Raw genomic sequence first — 17,179 nt, 5'->3', positions numbered from 1 at the left:
AAGGTACTGCTGGCGGTTTGGGATGGCTTTTGCCGCTGACAGGTTCCCTTTAAAGATAATACAAACGGATCCGTTCTGAACGGATCTAAAAAGCACAAAACGCAAGTGTCTAAGTAACCTAATGTATATGGTGGTGCCCCTATTCTCCCCTGATGGCAGATGTTGGCTTTCGGCATGCCAGATTTGTTTTGTTCCTGAAGAGATAAACTGTCGCCAGCTTTCTCCCCTTTCCTTTTCAGCATCCACACGTAGGGACAGGTGGTGACAGTTGTGGGCAGAGCGACCATTCAGCCAGGCTGTGTACTCTTACCTCTCCACAGACGACTACAGTGACCTTTTGAGACATGTGGTTTCTCGGGCATTCTTCAAAATTCATCAAACTTTTAGTTACAACTTAATTCTTTTTTTTTTTTTTTTTACACATTACTACATTTTGTAGCAATGCTGCATGAAGGCACATGTGAGTCAGGACATAATACGCACACTATGACCCGACGCTGCATGCAGTCAGGTGACAGTGTAGTACAGGCCAGGGAAGACATGGGAGTGTGACTGGACCTGCAGAGGAGCGGTGCAGCAGGAGGGGTAAATGAATGTATAAATTTTAAGGTCTGATGTGGGTCTAGAAGTGAATTCTGGTCTGAGGTCTGATGAAGGTCCTGATGGGGGTCTGATGGAAATTTTTATTTTCTTATTTTCCTCCTCTAAAACCTGGTGTGCGTCTTATAGAGAGAAAAATACGGTAAATAGTTCCAGTTGTATATTTTAATATTCATCAATGTTTAAAAATTGTCTTTAAAACCTAGGCAGAGATTATTAACACGAGCATAGAAAAACAGCAGAAGCTGCTCTGCCTGACCCGGCCTGATGGGGGGAAAAAGGTCTCAGAAAAGGGCAAGAATTTGTTTTATCCCTAATTTATGGCAAATATTTATTCTACAAAATCGCTCTGCTCACACTCCTATCATGGCTTCAGTTTTCAAACAGAACCCTAGATAAGTTGATGGGCTCTGTCAGGTTTCCTTTTTGTGGCAAGGAGAGCACCACAAGATACTCTATTCTAAAGGGTGTGTTTACACACAGCAATTGAGGTACTGCCAAGACCTCATTCATACCTCCGTCGAGCAGATTCCACGGGATCCAGCATCGACAGATTCTCTAGTTTACCACCGGATCCCCATTGACTGTGATAGGGTCCGGCGGCGATTCGGACGCTTTTCAGCATAAATGCCAAGTTTCGGTCAGACAAAAACCATTACATATAATGTTTTTTTTTTTTTTATCTAGCTGGCATTTGTTCTGGATCAGGTTGCCAGATCTGCAAACAAGGCCTAAAACCAAAATGAAGCGTCCAGTTTTTATTTGCCTATTAAATAAAGGAGTTTCACTTGTAAAAACTATATTTTTGTTTTTTCTGATGAAGTTTCAACTCTGTGTGCCAAAGCCTATTAAAAAATTAGGTGCATCACTGCTATTAGTAAATGCTCCACAATTTCATGGACTGATCAAGGTTCGGCTGAGCTCCTGCATCGTACATATTTATGGACAGCACACACAGTAGCCAAATACATTCATTCATGTTGGCAGCAACTCTTACCAAAAGGAAAATAATCACCACACACATTTACATTTTTAGTGCCGTATTTATTATAATGTGATAAAACCAGCTCTGTGACGAGAGGGGACAGACAGGGGCTTTAATGCAGATAAAGACAGTTTACAGGTAACAGCCAATTACAGCGAGTGCAGCAGAAAACAGTAATGTGATTTGGGAGGTTTTCTAATTATTGGTAAGAGGTAAATAGGACCAGGCCCTATTCACAGCTTATATATAGTGTCATAAGTTCACTGACGAACAATCCCAGTCGGTCTCTCCCCAGCTGGAAGCGGCTGCTTACATAGTTAGTGGATTGTGAAGCAAAAGATATAATGGAAAATCAGCATCTGGTGTGTGTTTTTGACCAGCACAAAAAATACATCCACAAAAACTTCCTCTGACCGGCTGTGAGGAGGACTCAGGCAGCCACCTGGGCATCGGCCGTCCAGGAAATGTCCCTATAAAGGTCTATGACCAATCCGCCCCTGGCTCTATCCAGTCTAGACCAAATACCGTACATAGTAGGAGACTATTTTGACAAACTGGAGATGGTTGTTTAATTTTCATTATTTCAAACCCCCCCCCCCCCTCAAATCAAATCTCTAAAGGATATCTTGTTCTTTCCTGCCAGATTAGTCAGGAGAGTAGGTCTTAAGACACTGGAGGCATCCTTATGACAGAGGGAGGCTCTCCTTGGCCTGTGTGTAACACAGCTAGGATAGACACTGCTGATGTCCTAACTGGAGGTATATCTAAAAAGGGGTATGTACATCCCTCAGACTTGGAAAAGAAGGGTCCCATGGTCACCTTCCCTTCAAAGTGGCTGAATGCATGCTGGCTTTTTCCATAATGCCGACTAAATTGGATGGTATGGGCAGATACCTCTCCACTGATTCCTATGGAGGCTGCAGCTGCCATGAACCAGTGAGGCAGTGGGGTTCATGGCACCAATATTCACTCATGGAGCTGGAAGACTACATAACACCTCAATGACATATTTGCTGCTGGTGGAACGTGGCGATTCAATACAGAGTAATACACATGGTTAATGAAGCAAACCCATAAACTAAATTCTGCAACCCCAAACAGGTACAAAAGAAAATAAACTGCTGAATATATACACGCTTTATCAATGAAACATCATTACCCTTTAAAACAGACACTCATTTGGCATTTTTGAACGTTCAGACTATGTACAGTAAACACTTCATATATTAGACAAGTGATATCGTGAGGTAATTTACAAGTTCAGCGAGAGATGTCAGACCCTGAAACACGTAACCTCAAGCTCCATTTCCTAAAGGAAAAAAAAAAAAGGAAGAAAATTTAATGAAATGATATGAAGTCCGCTGGAAGATTCTAAACAAGCTTGTGCTTCAGCCGTAGCACACAAGACTGACAGTACTATAGCTCCAGTCTACATGCTGATTTTAATAATTATTCTGTTGATATTGGCAGCTTTGGTTTACTGATATAAGGTTCTGCACATGACAAATATCTGTTATTTGCACCATGTAACTAGTTAATTGGGAGAGAGCTTCTTAAAGGGGTTAACGCAACACCCCCATTTCAAGATAATCTAGATCTTTAGTCAGCTCCTATTTTTTATTGAAAGAAAAAGTATTTATTGTACATTGGTCCATAAATCAGAGACAAAGCATAATAAAGTATTACATTAATACAAATATTGCATAGCTTGTCATTATTTCTATATCAATTTTCCCAGAGTACCAAAACAGGTAGTGCATACATTAATAATAATAATATCCCCCAACCCAGCCTAACTTCCATGCGGAGAGAAGACCACATTAGCTTATGTTAGGAAGGCACTGCATCACGTTGCTTGGCTGGTATAGAATACCGCTGTCTGCACAAATAATTGCCTAGTCCAGAATATCGGGTCTGACCAGGATCACGCATCAGAGCCATAGTAGGAGTCCTCATAGTAGGAGTTAACTCCATTAAACCTATAGTTTGTGTAGCTGCACACTTCCTCCTTACCTGTATTAACTGTGTTTTGTCATAGTCTTTACGGTGTCTGTATATGCACTGGCTCAGCAGTGCATATAACTTTTCCAGTTGTAATACATTATACCCGCTGCTTTTATCTACAACTCTGTTTAAGAGACTCTGGAAGAAAAAAAATATATATATAAATTAAACTTCTATATGAATAACCACTGCACGGGGATAATGTACACCCCAACACTTGTTTGTTTTTTAAAAGAGGATTTCCCCCACAAGTCCATCGCTGTGTGATAGAGTGCCACTCTCATCCAGGCTTTGTGCAGGTACCATTTTACTGGATGGGGCAGAGTAAGGGTACTTTGACACTAGCGTTTTTCTTTTCCGGCATAGGAGTTCCATCCTAGGGGCTCAATACTGGAAAAGAACTGATCAGTTTTATCCCCATGCATTCTCAATGGAGAGCAATCCGTTCAGGATGCATCAGGATGTCTTCAGTTCAGTCACTGAACAGCGTTTTGGACGGAGGAAATATCGCAGCATTCTGCGGTATTTCCGCAGTCCAAAATTCCGGATCAGTTAATTTACATTAAAATGTATAAGTGCCAGATCCGGCATTAAAAATACTGCAATGCCGGATCCGTCCTGGTCTGCGCATGACATCCGGAGAGACGGATCCGTTCTTGCAATTCATTTGTAAGACAGATCCGCATCAGTCTACAAATGGTCTCCGTTTGCATTCAGATTGCCTGATCCAGCAGGCAGTTCCGGTGATGGAACCGCTTGCCGGATCACTCTGCCGCAAGTATGAAAGTAGCCCAAGATGTCTGCAGAGCACTTGGATGGGAGCAGAAGGGAAACAAAGGGGCTGAAACATGAATAAAAATGAGAAACTCTTAAAAAGGAGCCCTGATTTTTTATTTTTTACATTACTCCACTCATATATACAACGGCCCTTTTCTCTATCAAAAAATGGAAAGATCAGAAACTTGCCTTAAGGTGCTCATGATTGACTTGAAAGGTGTGTGCTGGTTCAGACAGGATGTCCATGACTTTATCCACGCTAATAAGGTGCTGCTGCTCCACCTGCATTTGCCTGCCACGGGTCATCCTCAAAACACACACATCTATAGATATAAAAATACAAAAAAAAAATTAATAAAATGGTTTTCCCCCTCTAAATGTCTCTAATATCATACGCTTATAGACAAGTTCACATTCCACGACATTGTGCAGAGATACAAATCAAGGACTACGGGAGCATTCACACAAAACATCATATTTTTGACCATTTTCATAGCCTGACTGACCCCATTGAAATCAATAGGTCAGTTTAGACAGGCCTGCACCCGCCTAACAGCCATTACAAATGGGAACTCTATGGAAAGGACCTTTCAGGAGTTAAAAAACAAAACAAAAAAAAAAAAAACACGTACCTCACCACTTGCACACGTGGGAACATTTGCTATACACTGGAGGCATCAGGACCTGGCATCATGTGATGCTCCCAGGGTGATGTCACATGATCATGCTGGGAGTGTCAGGTCCTGCTTCCTCCAGTGCTGAGCAAGTGTTCCCACGTTTGCAAATGGTGAGGTATAATTTTTTTTTTTTTTTTTACGTCACCAGAATGGGAGGCACTATTTATACTGAGGGGTACTATGGGGGCCATTACATATACTGAAGGCACTGCAGGGGTTGGGATGTAAAAAAAAAACTATGAAAAAGAAAAAAAAAAGAAGATGCAAAAATTATTTTAATTGGACGGAAAAGCTTCAAAGCAGCATGTATGAAAAAATAAAAATATATATATATATCTGGTCATGAAGCGGCTAAATGACTTACTCCAACATGTTAAGAGAACCCTATTAATCCAGGAATATTGCCCAACCAGGTTGGGGTGATTCCGCCAATCTGTTGTGCCATTCCAAATGGAAATAAGGGCTTCAGTTTACCAAAAGGGCAGAACCTCACCTCTTGGCTATCTAGTGTTGGTCATACCCCTCCTCTTTTTGACAAGGCCAGGCATAGTCACGGTCCTTTGCCCTGTAATCCCACACATGAGCTGTAGATTCTACAATCCGTGATTGTGCAGTGATCATCTCTGCAGCGGTGAGACCAGGAGAAGTACTGCACAGGCACCAATTTTAGAATGTTACTTGCGGTGTCAGTCAAAGGTAGGGGTGTGTGGTAAACGCAGGAAAGAGGGGCAGAGGTCTAGGGATCGACCGATATTGATTTTTTAGGGCTGATACCGATACCAATTTGTGAACTTTCAGGCCGATAGCCGATAATTTATACCGATATTCTGGGAATTTTCATTTTTGAAAAAATAAAATAAAAAAATTCCTACACAAATCTGCTTTTTAAATCAGTTTTTCATTTATACTTAATATTTTGGTGTTTTATCTTTATTTTTTAAACTTTTTGTTTTGTTTGTTTTTTTTCCCTAACTTTTAGCCCCCTTAGGGACGAGAACCCTTGTCCTATTCACCCTGATGGAGCTCCATTAGGGTGAATAGGACCTCACACTGTCCCTGCTGCTGTGTGCTTTGTGCACACAGCAGCATGGAGCTTACCATGGCAGCCAGGGCTTCAATACCGTCCTGGCTGCCATGGTAACCGATCGGAGCCCCAGGATTACACTGCTGGGGCTCCGATCAGAGGAGGAGGGGAGAGGGGATCCTGTGGCAACTGCCACCAATGATTAATACTGTGGGTGGGGGCGCACTGCGCCATCAATGATTAATACTGAGGGGCTTGGGGGGGTGCGCACTGCGCCACCGAAGATTAATACTGGGGGGCTTGGTCGCACACTGCGCCACCAATGATGTTAAATCTCTCATTTATTCATATACAGGAGGCGGAAGCTGGCTGCAGAATGACATAGCCGGCTCCCGACCTGTATGAGCGGTAGCTGCGATCCGCGGCACCTGAGGGGTTAACTACCGCAGATCGCAGCTACAGCTCTTAGAGGTCGGGAGCCGGCTATGTGATCCTGCAGCTCCTGTCTCCTGTTCAATTTGAATGAATGAGAGATTCCTCTTCATTGGTGGCGCAGAGGCCACAGCCCCGCCCCTTCTCTTGTCCCCTGTCCTCCTATTGGCTGCAGCAGCAGCACAGGGGGAGGAGACACTGCTTCCTTCTCCCCTGTGCTGCTGCTGAGGGAACACGGAGAGCGCTGAGAGCAGCGCGATCTGTGTTCCCCATAAGTTATCGGAATATCGGCAAAATAAATGGCGACACCGATAACAGTCAAAATCCTCAATATCTGCCGATAATATCGGTAAAACCGATAATCGGTCGATCCCTACAGAGGTCCACCCCCTCGGAGCACTGAAGCTGTAATATTCAGAACGGTGCAACATTTTCACTATCCAGGTACTGCTATAGATCAACCATACTAGGCAGTATGCATTGTTCAGTGGGAATAAAATCAGGAGTTGCAATATGGTTCGGTAGGTTTCTAAGGGCTCCTTCACACTTGCGGCAGGACGGATCCGGCAGGCTGGTCTCCCTGTCGGATCCGTCCTTCCGCTGTTTCGCCGCTCCGTCCCCATTAACTATAATGGGGACGGGGGCTGAGCTCCCTGCTGGATCCGTCCTGCCGCAAGTGTGAAGGAGCCCTAAGAGTACCTTATTATCGACATGTGCAACAGGGATCCCTAATTCACAAGTCCTTAGCTGTGATTTGTTAAAATCATCTTTTTATATCACAGCAGTGGACGCTATTGTGACTGAACCTTGGTGGGGAGAGCACAACAAACATACCTTAGGCGTTGTGTGACTATGAACATTTATTCTGACAGATTCTGCTCCTGCAAGTTCCAAGGAGGTGGAGCATCTTGAGTTGCTGCACAGCCCCCAATATGCCAATGTTTGTACAGTGTCCCCACTGTTAGGCCACCTGCACACGTTGCCGAATACGTGTTTTTTCACAATACCTGCCATGCGTATGAGATTACACAAATCTCTATGTACACTTTGCAGATTGTTTCCATGTGGAAACTGGCCTGCCATGTGTATTTCCAAATCTGCAGCATGTCAATTATCTTTGCGGTTTTAGCTGTGAATTTTACAGTTTTCCAATAAAGGGTGAGATCTGTGGCAAAACTGCATCTAATCCGCAATTAGAAATGGCGGATTTTGGTGCCGATGTGTGCAGAAACCCAAATTAATCCGCACTGAATTTCATGCGAGTCGTGATCACCCACACCCGTCTGCAAGAGGCCTTATGGTTAGGATTACCAGAGAAATCAGTATAGTTAGGAATAGTTCACTGTGTTCAGCAGAAACACTGGTATTACGTAGCTAATAATTCGCCGCTAATTTTTTATGCCTATTTTTGGCTGATGCAGCAAAAATGAAGAAAGATTGATATCAACTTGCTATCGATGTTATTGCCTCCTTTCGGCTATTAATTCCATTGCCTTCAAATACAAGTCAACAGATTAAACACCCTTGCTTAACTACTCACTACGGGCGTAAAAGTCCCATGTATCTATCCTTGATAACTAGGGTTTATTATTCTTTGTATGTTCACCACAATATCTCTGTTACTATTCAAATGTAATATGGATCGTGACTATTGATAGCTTGATTTACAGACTGTTTGTCACCCCCTACATGTTTATCTCTGAAATCAATAAAAAGATATTAAAAAGAAAAGAAAGAAAATGGAGCTGTACCATTAGTCTCCAAATGGTCACCATTTTCTATTGGTGCAGGATTATCCAGAGGTTCCGCAAGCACTACAGACGTAGAGGTATCCTTGGTGTGAGTGGATTTCGTGTTTTCCTTCGGCACTACTTCACAGTCTAAATGACCATTCTCTGCCTCCATCGATGACTCATCTACAAGTTCTAGCTCAGTCTGATCTATACTGGACTCTTGGGGTTCAGGGTCAGCGTCACTTTCATTTTCTTCATCATTCTTGCCAGTCCGTAAAACCCTCTTCTTTTTACCTAAAAAACCTGAACTCCAACGGCTTTTCCGCTTATATCGTTTCTTTGCTTTGAAAGGAAAAAATTAAATGGATTACTAAAAATAGTGCATTATGGCTACTGGTGAATATTTACAACTGCAGGTTCAGACAACAGTAACAGAAGGGGGTCAATTTACAGTGGCTGATAATGCCATATAAACAGGATTTACAAGATTAACCCTTTCGCTACATGTACAGCGCTAGGCAAACACTGCGCCCGTGCATACGTGCAATGGGCGTCATGGCTTGCGGGTCTGCCCTGTTTCAAACAGCAGAGACCCGCGGCTAATTACCGCGACTGGCAATGCCGATTGTGGTAATTAAAGATCACTTGATCTAAATGGTGAAAACCCCAGAAGCTCGCGCTTCCGGGCGGCTTATAAGGATGCAGGTAGTTGGTTTTAATACAAGGACTACAAGGGAAGGAAGAGTAGAAGGAGGAAGGAGAAGGAGACGGTAGAAGGAAGGAGAGGAGAAGGAGAAGGAGAAGCGAGAAGGAGACGGAGAAGGAGAAGGAGAAGGATGAAGGAGAAGGAGAAGGAAGAGAAGGAGAAGGAGAAGGAGAAGGAGAACGGAGAAGAAGAAGAAGAAGACGAAGAAGAAGAAGAAGAAGAAGAAGACAGAAGAAGGAAGAAGAAGAAGAAGAAGAAGAAGAAGAAGAAGAAGAACAAGAAGAAGAAGAAGAAGAAGAGAAGAAGAAGAAGAAGAAGAAGAAGAAGAAGAAGAAGAAGAAGAAGAAGAAGAAGAAGAAGAAGAAGAAGAACAAGAAGAAGAAGAAGAAGAAGAAGGAGAAGAAGAACAAGAAGAAGAACAAGAAGAAGAACAAGAAGAAGAACAGAAAACTTATGCATGCACTTTTTTTTTTAAAACCAACTGCATTCACACACAGGCTAACAAATCCACAGTGGATTCTAGGTAGGGCTTTTATATCCTCATCTGCTGCAGAACGCTGACTTTTTACCATGGATTTCATTCACTGCATTCAAATACGAATAAAAATCCACATGTAAAACATGGGAAATCATGTTTGTACAACAGTGTAATACTTGTGTGTGAAAGCAGCCAAAAACAAAGCAATCAGAATTTTGTCTCACAATGTCAGCTGTCACAATATGACACTGCAACTGCAAGCCAAGACTATGTCAGTTCACCTGAAGGAGTACTTGCTGCAACCGGAAGAGCAGATCCTGATGACTTTTCTAGGTTTTCAATGTCCATTTTCTTTCCATCCTGAACTGTAGCACTTTTAGGCAGTACATGGTAATAAGATGGAACATACTTTGAAGACGAAAAACCTAAATGAAGATTTGCATTGTGACAAATAATTAATACACAACTAAGTTGAATTATACAGTATGTTTGAAGTACATTTAAAAGTAGCTTATTATAAAGCAGCCGCACGTCTTGTGGTTTTGCATCCTTAGGACATCTGCATTACTACTACAATAGTATTTCAATAAGTGGTTATGAGGTTTAGAGACTTTAATCTTCTAAGATTTGCCAGTAAATTTCCAAAAGAAAAGTGACAGAGGATATTGGTCTTTTCACATCTGCTTATATTGCCCAAAACAGATTTCCTGTACCTCTTTTTTTGCGAGACTCCTGAATTTCTTCACAAAGCTTTTCAAATTCTTCATCTAATTCCTGCTTTATTATTGCATATGTGGCATCTCTCAGAGTGCATGCTCTGTGGCGGATTAAACGATCTAAGTGAAGAGGGGAAGCAAAAAATACCAAACGTCAATTAAGAAGCTGACTCCAATATTTAACACTTGCACATACCACTTTTTTTTTTTTTTGCAAAGACGTTTTCTAACCACAGTGTTTTTTGACTCACCTACAGGATTGGTCAAAAACATGAGGCAAGTTATGAACTGTCTTAAAGGGGTTGTCCCACTTCATTAAATAGGTTTTATCTAATTTATTTACCCCCACAGAACATATCTTCCTATCTATGTCAATCAAAAAGCTACCTTTCTTACAAAAAATCCTGTTATGCGATCCCTTTGTTGATTTCGGTATCCCATGGATACGGCCTCTTTCGTCCGGCCGCATCGCTGTGCCGCGCCTGCGCACAACAGCTGAACAAGTTATCGGGCCGCCTCTCCATTCCTACGAGTACGCGCACGTCCGCGCATGCGCAAATACAGGAGGCGGGTGCCGGAATCAAATAGCCGGCACCCGACCTCTATGACAGGGAGTGGCACCTTAGGGGTTAACTGCCGCTGATCGCAGCCCCCTATCATAGAGTTCGGGTGCCGGCTATTTCACTCCGGCACCCACCTCCTGCATTTGTATTAACATTGGTGGCGCAGTGCCCCCCCCCCCCCCCCCCCCAGTATAATAAACATTGAGTGCGCCCCCCCCCCAGTATAATATACATTGAGTGCGGCCCCCCCCCCCCCCAGTATAATAAACATTGGTGGCGCAGTGGGAAGTGCCAATGAGGGTTAAAAAAAATTAATAAAAAATTAACTCACCTCCACCAATTGATCGCGCAGCTGCCGGTCTCCTGTTCTTGCTTCAGGACCTGTGGTGACGTCACTGAGCTAATCACATGGTCCATTACCATGGTGATGGATCATATGATGTACCAAGTGATGACCACAGTGATGTCACCACAGGTCCTTTGACAGGTCCTAAAGAAAGAACAGGAGACCGGCAGCTGCGCGATCAATTGGTGGAGGTGAGTTAATTTTTTATTAATTTTTTTAACCCTCATTGGCACTTCCCACTGCACCACCAATGTTTATTATACTGGGGGGGGGGGGGGGCCCCCGCACTCAATGTATATTATACTGGGGGGGGGGGGGGGGGGGGGCGCACTCAATGTTTATTATACTGGGGGGGGGGGGGGAGAGAGAACCTCACATACATTGTCGGCTCCATGTGGATGACTCATCCACATGAACGAGCACGCAAGGACTGAGCTCTCAGGGTGAGTCATGAGGAGGCGTGGCCGGCCTTCACTCAACTACAGGAGCCAAACCAGGAAGTTATCAGGACATCTACTGCTGGTAAGATTGAAAAAGCAAAGTGGGACAACCCCTTTAACTGTCCCTTGCATATGAACAGCAGATGGCGGGTCTTTAAACATGTTACTGGTTCATAAACCAGCACCATAGCCAGCAGGTATCTGCTATCTACCGGCAGGGTCTATGATCAGATGCAACTCCGATCACATATTTTACTCCTCAGCCGAGACCAGGGCATCTTAGATGTCATTCATTTACATTTTTAGGTGTATTAAAACATAAGAAAAACTGTATAATTTGGTACCACTGTAATTATACTAATCTGCAGAATTGTCACTTTCACCGCAAACTGAACCCTGTAAAAATGAAACCATCACACAATGCATTTTTATAAAATATCACCCCCTTACTAGTTTTTCCAGCTTCCCAATATACAGTCAGTATTGTGGCACATTTAGCTTACTGTAGTAAATCTGCCCCATTGAGTGTATGGCAGCTGGGGGAGTATGTGTCTAAAGGTGCATGCGCAGTTAGAGATGTGTTCCAACAATCGCTTGCTCGTCAGTGGAGGTAAAGAGCTGCATTTACATGTAGCAATCACATCCACTGTATGAGGACGAGTGATGGTTAGGGCCATCGCTCATCCTCATACACAGGCATCACTTCTAGGCAGCAGATTGCTGTTTACGAGCTCTGCTTCCCAGAAACATGGATTGAGGTGTCCACACTAAAGACTATTTCACCCAATGAACAAGCATTTTGCTCGTTCATGGGGTGATCTGCGGCACCTTTACACAGGCAGATTAGAGGGAACAAGTTCTAGTATGAACGTTCAATCCCAATAATCTGCCAGACAGCTCGGCTGTGTAAATGAGCCATTTAGTTCTGCCTATTCCCACAAAGATCACTTACCCCCTGGATTCTTGTCTGGATTGTACTCAAGAGCGTTGCTGCATATAAGATCAATATCCTTTAAATATTCCTTTACTGTTTGATACTTATGCAGATCAATTTTGCTTATAACAGTTGAAAGGTCCATTGGTTGTGCAATCACTGTAACATAATCAGGAACCTAACAAAAAATAAAGTACATATTGGAACGTTGACTTTACAATGTAAACAAACAATATTTTTAGAGAATCTGTCACCACAAAATGCAGCGCAATCTGCCGACAGCAGGTTATAGAGCGGGAGGAGCTCAGCAGATGGATGTATATTTTGGAGAGAAAAGACTAAAACTAGTAATTTATACATTTACATTTCTGCTCTCAGTACAAAGGGGAGCAGTTACCAGTGACTGACATTTCTGTATACACACTTACACAGAGAATGTCATCAATCACTGATAACATTTCCTGTGTACTGAGAACAGCTATTGGGGGCCCCTATATACTGGCACATTATGGGGGGGGGGGGGGGGGGGGGGGGGGGGGGCGCTATGGAGAAGAGCAATATGGGGGCATTATATAGGGGCATTTAATACTGGCACCCATTTTGGTGCCACTATGGGGAAGGGGAGAGAGAAGCATTATGGGGGCAGTCTACAGGAGAATTTTATACTGGCACATTATGAAGGGCACTATGGGGACATCTTCTGGGGGCATTATATAGGAGTATTTTATACTGGCACAAATTATAGGGGCACTATAGCTCATTGGCTCTACTGGGGGCACTAAGAGGATTTTTTTTTTTTTTAGAACAGAGCTGAGAACAGCCTGCCGGAATTTACTGCATCCAACACTGCTGGATGCAGACTGAATGCCCGCCGGCCCCATTAACTTTAATTAACTTTTATTTTGAACATAGTGAAGAGAAATTCTGTACCAAGTATAGGTGATGTGGGCGGCACGATGTGGGTGGGGCTGTGGATTGAGGCTGGGTGGGGACACAGGGGCCCCATAATCTCCTATTGCCTGGGGGCCCCATGAGTTGTCAGTCAGCCCCTGAACAGACCATATTATTTATCCCCTATACTGTGGATAAGTTCTTATGGTGGGACAACCCCAAAAAGCTACAGTAATGTCACTAGTCCTTTATGGTATAAATGGTCATTTAGTAAATGATACTAAAGATAACATTTTCCTCATCCTAAATATAATATAGTCTTCAGCTGGCTATATCGCCCTAAACATTAAGGTGTGTATGGTTTATGCTGAGAAAAGCAGTTTGCTCATCTCTCTGCAAGACAAAGATTAGCATGTTGAAAGCCACCACACATGATCCTTGTGAGTATAGCATTAAATACAAAAATATGAAAAGTCAGTCAACGTAATTGGAATTCTACTTGTATGTCAATCTGCTTCAGTACACGCACAATTATTTTTCAATGCACTTACCTCTTCCAGGTCCACAGGCTTCGAAAAAGCTCTGAAGCGTTTATCAATGGCAAGTCTATGCGTCACATCTCTAAGGAAGAGTCGCAACTCACGAAAAGTCGCTTCTTCTTCGTCCTCCAACCTCTTTAGCTCCTCGGCCGTCAGCTGACGGGGTTCAGGTGGAGGAGCAACTGGTAAAACCTCAAGGGCCTGTAAAACTAAGTTACCAGGAGAATGTTCATAGCTGCACATATTCAGAGGAGGATTAAGCAAAATGGAGGTAATTTATTATGACTAGCGGTTTAGACCCTGCGCTGGCAGATCTTAATGACCCCCCAGCGCTGGCCCATCCCCTTTCCCCACCACACCCATTCTATTTTTAGACCTGGCGTGAGGGGAAAAAGTCACAGATTGCTTCGCAAATAACCTTTGCGCCAGAAATATGCCTAATATAGACATATTTCTGATAGTAAATGACCCCCAAAATCTACTACTACAACTACATCAACAGTAACAAATTTTACTAACCTGCCTTTTTCCTTGAAGTTGGAGGCTTTGCTGCTTGATTCAAGATAAGATCCTCAAAGAAAGCTCTACGTTCTTCCTTGCTGGGTAAGGGAACATGAAAAACTTCACCATAATCATCCAGGAAAAGTTCTTGCAGCTATGAAAAAACAGAGCGGAGATCTAATCAAAGGCCATCAGAAGTAACATGTACCTGTATAATCTGTGGATATATTCAGTGACTAGTGTTTATTCCATGTAAAGCTAGGTTCATACCACATTTGAGTCTTTCCCCACATATAATATACATACATACACAAGAGATGCATCTGTATGTTTTCCACTTCATTAATCTCGCACACATGCACCAAAAGATACATCAACATTATGGACACTGTACAGTATCCATTCGACCCTCCCTTGCCAGAGGCGCACAGTTAAATCTTTAGAAATATTGTCATGTAAATTGAACCCAAGGGAAGAGAAAAACAAGTAACTGTCTTTTCTTACGTCAGCGGGCAGATCAGCATAACTGACGTCACAGGTCGCAAGCAGAAGAATCGGAGAAAATGATGGGATGTTTTTAAGTAAAGTGATGAATGTTGCCTTCAGAGTGTAGCCGACAGTCTCCCACCACAAATGAATGTGTGGAATATAAAGAATGCTTGGAGCGGTTCTTTTTGCCTCACGGAAAAGCTGTATGGTATTTATAAAAAAGAAAAGAAAAAAGAAAGAAAGAAAACAAATTCAGATTTAACATTTAGTTAACTGATGCATGATTGTGTGCGAAGTCAAATAAATAGACCTAAAATACTGATTGTATGGGTATAAGATTATGGGGGATATTTATCACCTCCCTGCTAGACTTTTCTGGCTTAAAAAAGTCGAACACCATTTGCGACTTTTTAAATACCGATCTCCCAAAAAGGGGGTGTGGCCAGTAGACCCGCCACATTTATCTTCATTTTCACCGATTTATGATGAGGCCATACATTAGGCACATCCTCTGGCTGCACAGATTTCAAAGAATGGCCAGTGAAATCCCAGTCTGATAAATCTCCCCTGTGGCTACTGAATGGTCACCTGAATAACACTTGTATGCCTTATTTTATTTTTTTAGCAAAAGCAGCTACAAATATTGAAGCAGGGTGTTTTACATTATTTCATAGCACACATACCCTGGAGATCTGAGGACACATCTCAGTCTCAGAGATGAAGCCGCCATTATTTCCAGTTGCTTACACAGCACCAATATAATCTGCAATGCTGTACAACAAATTATTACCACTAACTCAGGCCCTATCCCAAAAGCAGCCCACAATCTATTAACGGGTTGTTATTTTTTTTAAACACAATGAGCAATTTCAACCATTTCCTCAGATAATTGAACACTTAAATGTGACCAACAAAACGATCTTTTGGCCTGTTATTTGGATCTTTTTATTGATAATTTGCCATATCATGTAATTTATTATATGACTGTAAGGCTACTTTCACATAGGTGTTAATCCTGTACAGTTTGAGATCCAGCATGAGCTCTCAAAACCACAGCAAAACGCTTCCGTTAAAATACAACCAGCTGCATCCGCTCAGAACGGATCCAACTGTATTATATCGAAAATGAAGAAACCGGATCCGGCACTAAAACCATTGTAAGTCAATGGGCGCCAAATCCATTTTTTATTCATGTCTGAAAAAAACGGTCCGCCACCTTTGACTTGCATGGTTTTTGGTGCTGGATCCGGCTTCTTCTGTTTCCCATGGCACACACAAAAACGCTGCTTGCAACGAATGTGTGTCCAGCATGGGAATGCAACAAACCGCAACGGAATGCATTCTGGTGCGCTCTGTTCTGGTTTGTTCAGTTTTGTCCCCATTGACAATGAATTGGGACAAAACTGAAGTGTTGTGCTGCGGTTTTGAGATCCTATGCCGGATCTCAAAACTGGACAGCACAACGCAGATGTTAAAGTAGCCCTAAGTGAGTGACTGCCTTTGCCAAATTACAATCTTATCTATGTCATAAAGGCCAAAAGTGCACTCTGCTCTCCATCCATTGGTCACTTCAAATGCGATGACCAGGTTTAGGCAAGTAACATCATGGTGAACACACTTGTTCTTACCTGTGCACAGTTCTCTTCAGGAGAAACAACACTAACACCAAAAAGAACGGCCAAGTCTAACGTGTAAACTGTGAACTTTTCCAAAGCATGTATGACCGCTGGAGCCAAGTGCGTCCCCTGACCTAGTCCTGACTTTCCTGATATCAGCATCCTGGGTCTGTAAGACGTCGGTTGTTGATTTGCATTTCTACAATAAAACGAGAACTGGATTACTACTAAGAAAGACATACAACTTGAAAATGTAACACTGACTTTAATCACTTCTGTAAGTGAAACCACACCTGAAATATCTAACAAATGCCACCATGAAAAGGTCAATGTGCTTATTTCCAAAACCGAAATGCTGGCTTTTAATTGAAGATTGCAAAATAGGAACACAAGCCTAGTGTCTATAGTTGCTGTGGCAACACATTTTTCCATTTATTTCTTGCCCAGGGACCATTTTTTGGTCCGCATGTTTTAAAAACACACCATTACCTATACTGGAATAAATCTACACCAGTAGCTGAGCAACTTGCGGATGCATTGCATCACTTCTGGCTGAAAACCAGCCAGGAATCCTTCATGGATCAATACCAGTTAGTGTTTTTTCTACAACCAATAGTTCATGCACAGTGCAGATCAGATTAGTAGAGAAGGTGTATAACCAGATCCACTGTACTTTCTGCAATTAGGATTTATTTCTTGCATTAAATTATTGGATGTTAAAAAAATAA

General features: G+C 42.6%; 1 protein-coding gene across 1 annotated transcript in view; it reads right to left on the bottom strand.

The window, feature by feature from the left end:
- Positions 1–1,623: 1,623 nt before the first annotated feature.
- Positions 1,624–17,179, bottom strand: part of ATAD2 (ATPase family AAA domain containing 2) — an 88,879-nt gene continuing 73,323 nt past the window's right edge. The window contains exons 18-28 of the mRNA XM_044293249.1: positions 16,464–16,650; positions 14,851–15,036; positions 14,365–14,500; positions 13,858–14,054; positions 12,434–12,593; positions 10,130–10,252; positions 9,698–9,841; positions 8,251–8,574; positions 4,556–4,689; positions 3,599–3,727; positions 1,624–2,894 (exon numbers count right to left, since the gene is read on the bottom strand). Of these exons, the coding sequence (XP_044149184.1) occupies positions 2,859–2,894; positions 3,599–3,727; positions 4,556–4,689; positions 8,251–8,574; positions 9,698–9,841; positions 10,130–10,252; positions 12,434–12,593; positions 13,858–14,054; positions 14,365–14,500; positions 14,851–15,036; positions 16,464–16,650 (1,756 nt within the window). The 3' untranslated portion in view covers positions 1,624–2,858. The remainder of the gene's footprint in view (positions 2,895–3,598; positions 3,728–4,555; positions 4,690–8,250; positions 8,575–9,697; positions 9,842–10,129; positions 10,253–12,433; positions 12,594–13,857; positions 14,055–14,364; positions 14,501–14,850; positions 15,037–16,463; positions 16,651–17,179) is intronic.

Source organism: Bufo gargarizans, chromosome 5, assembly GCF_014858855.1.
Source record: "Bufo gargarizans isolate SCDJY-AF-19 chromosome 5, ASM1485885v1, whole genome shotgun sequence".
Classification (NCBI taxonomy): Eukaryota; Metazoa; Chordata; class Amphibia; order Anura; family Bufonidae; genus Bufo; species Bufo gargarizans.
Note: the sequence above shows the minus strand (reverse complement) of the source record. Positions and strands in the feature narration are given on the sequence as shown.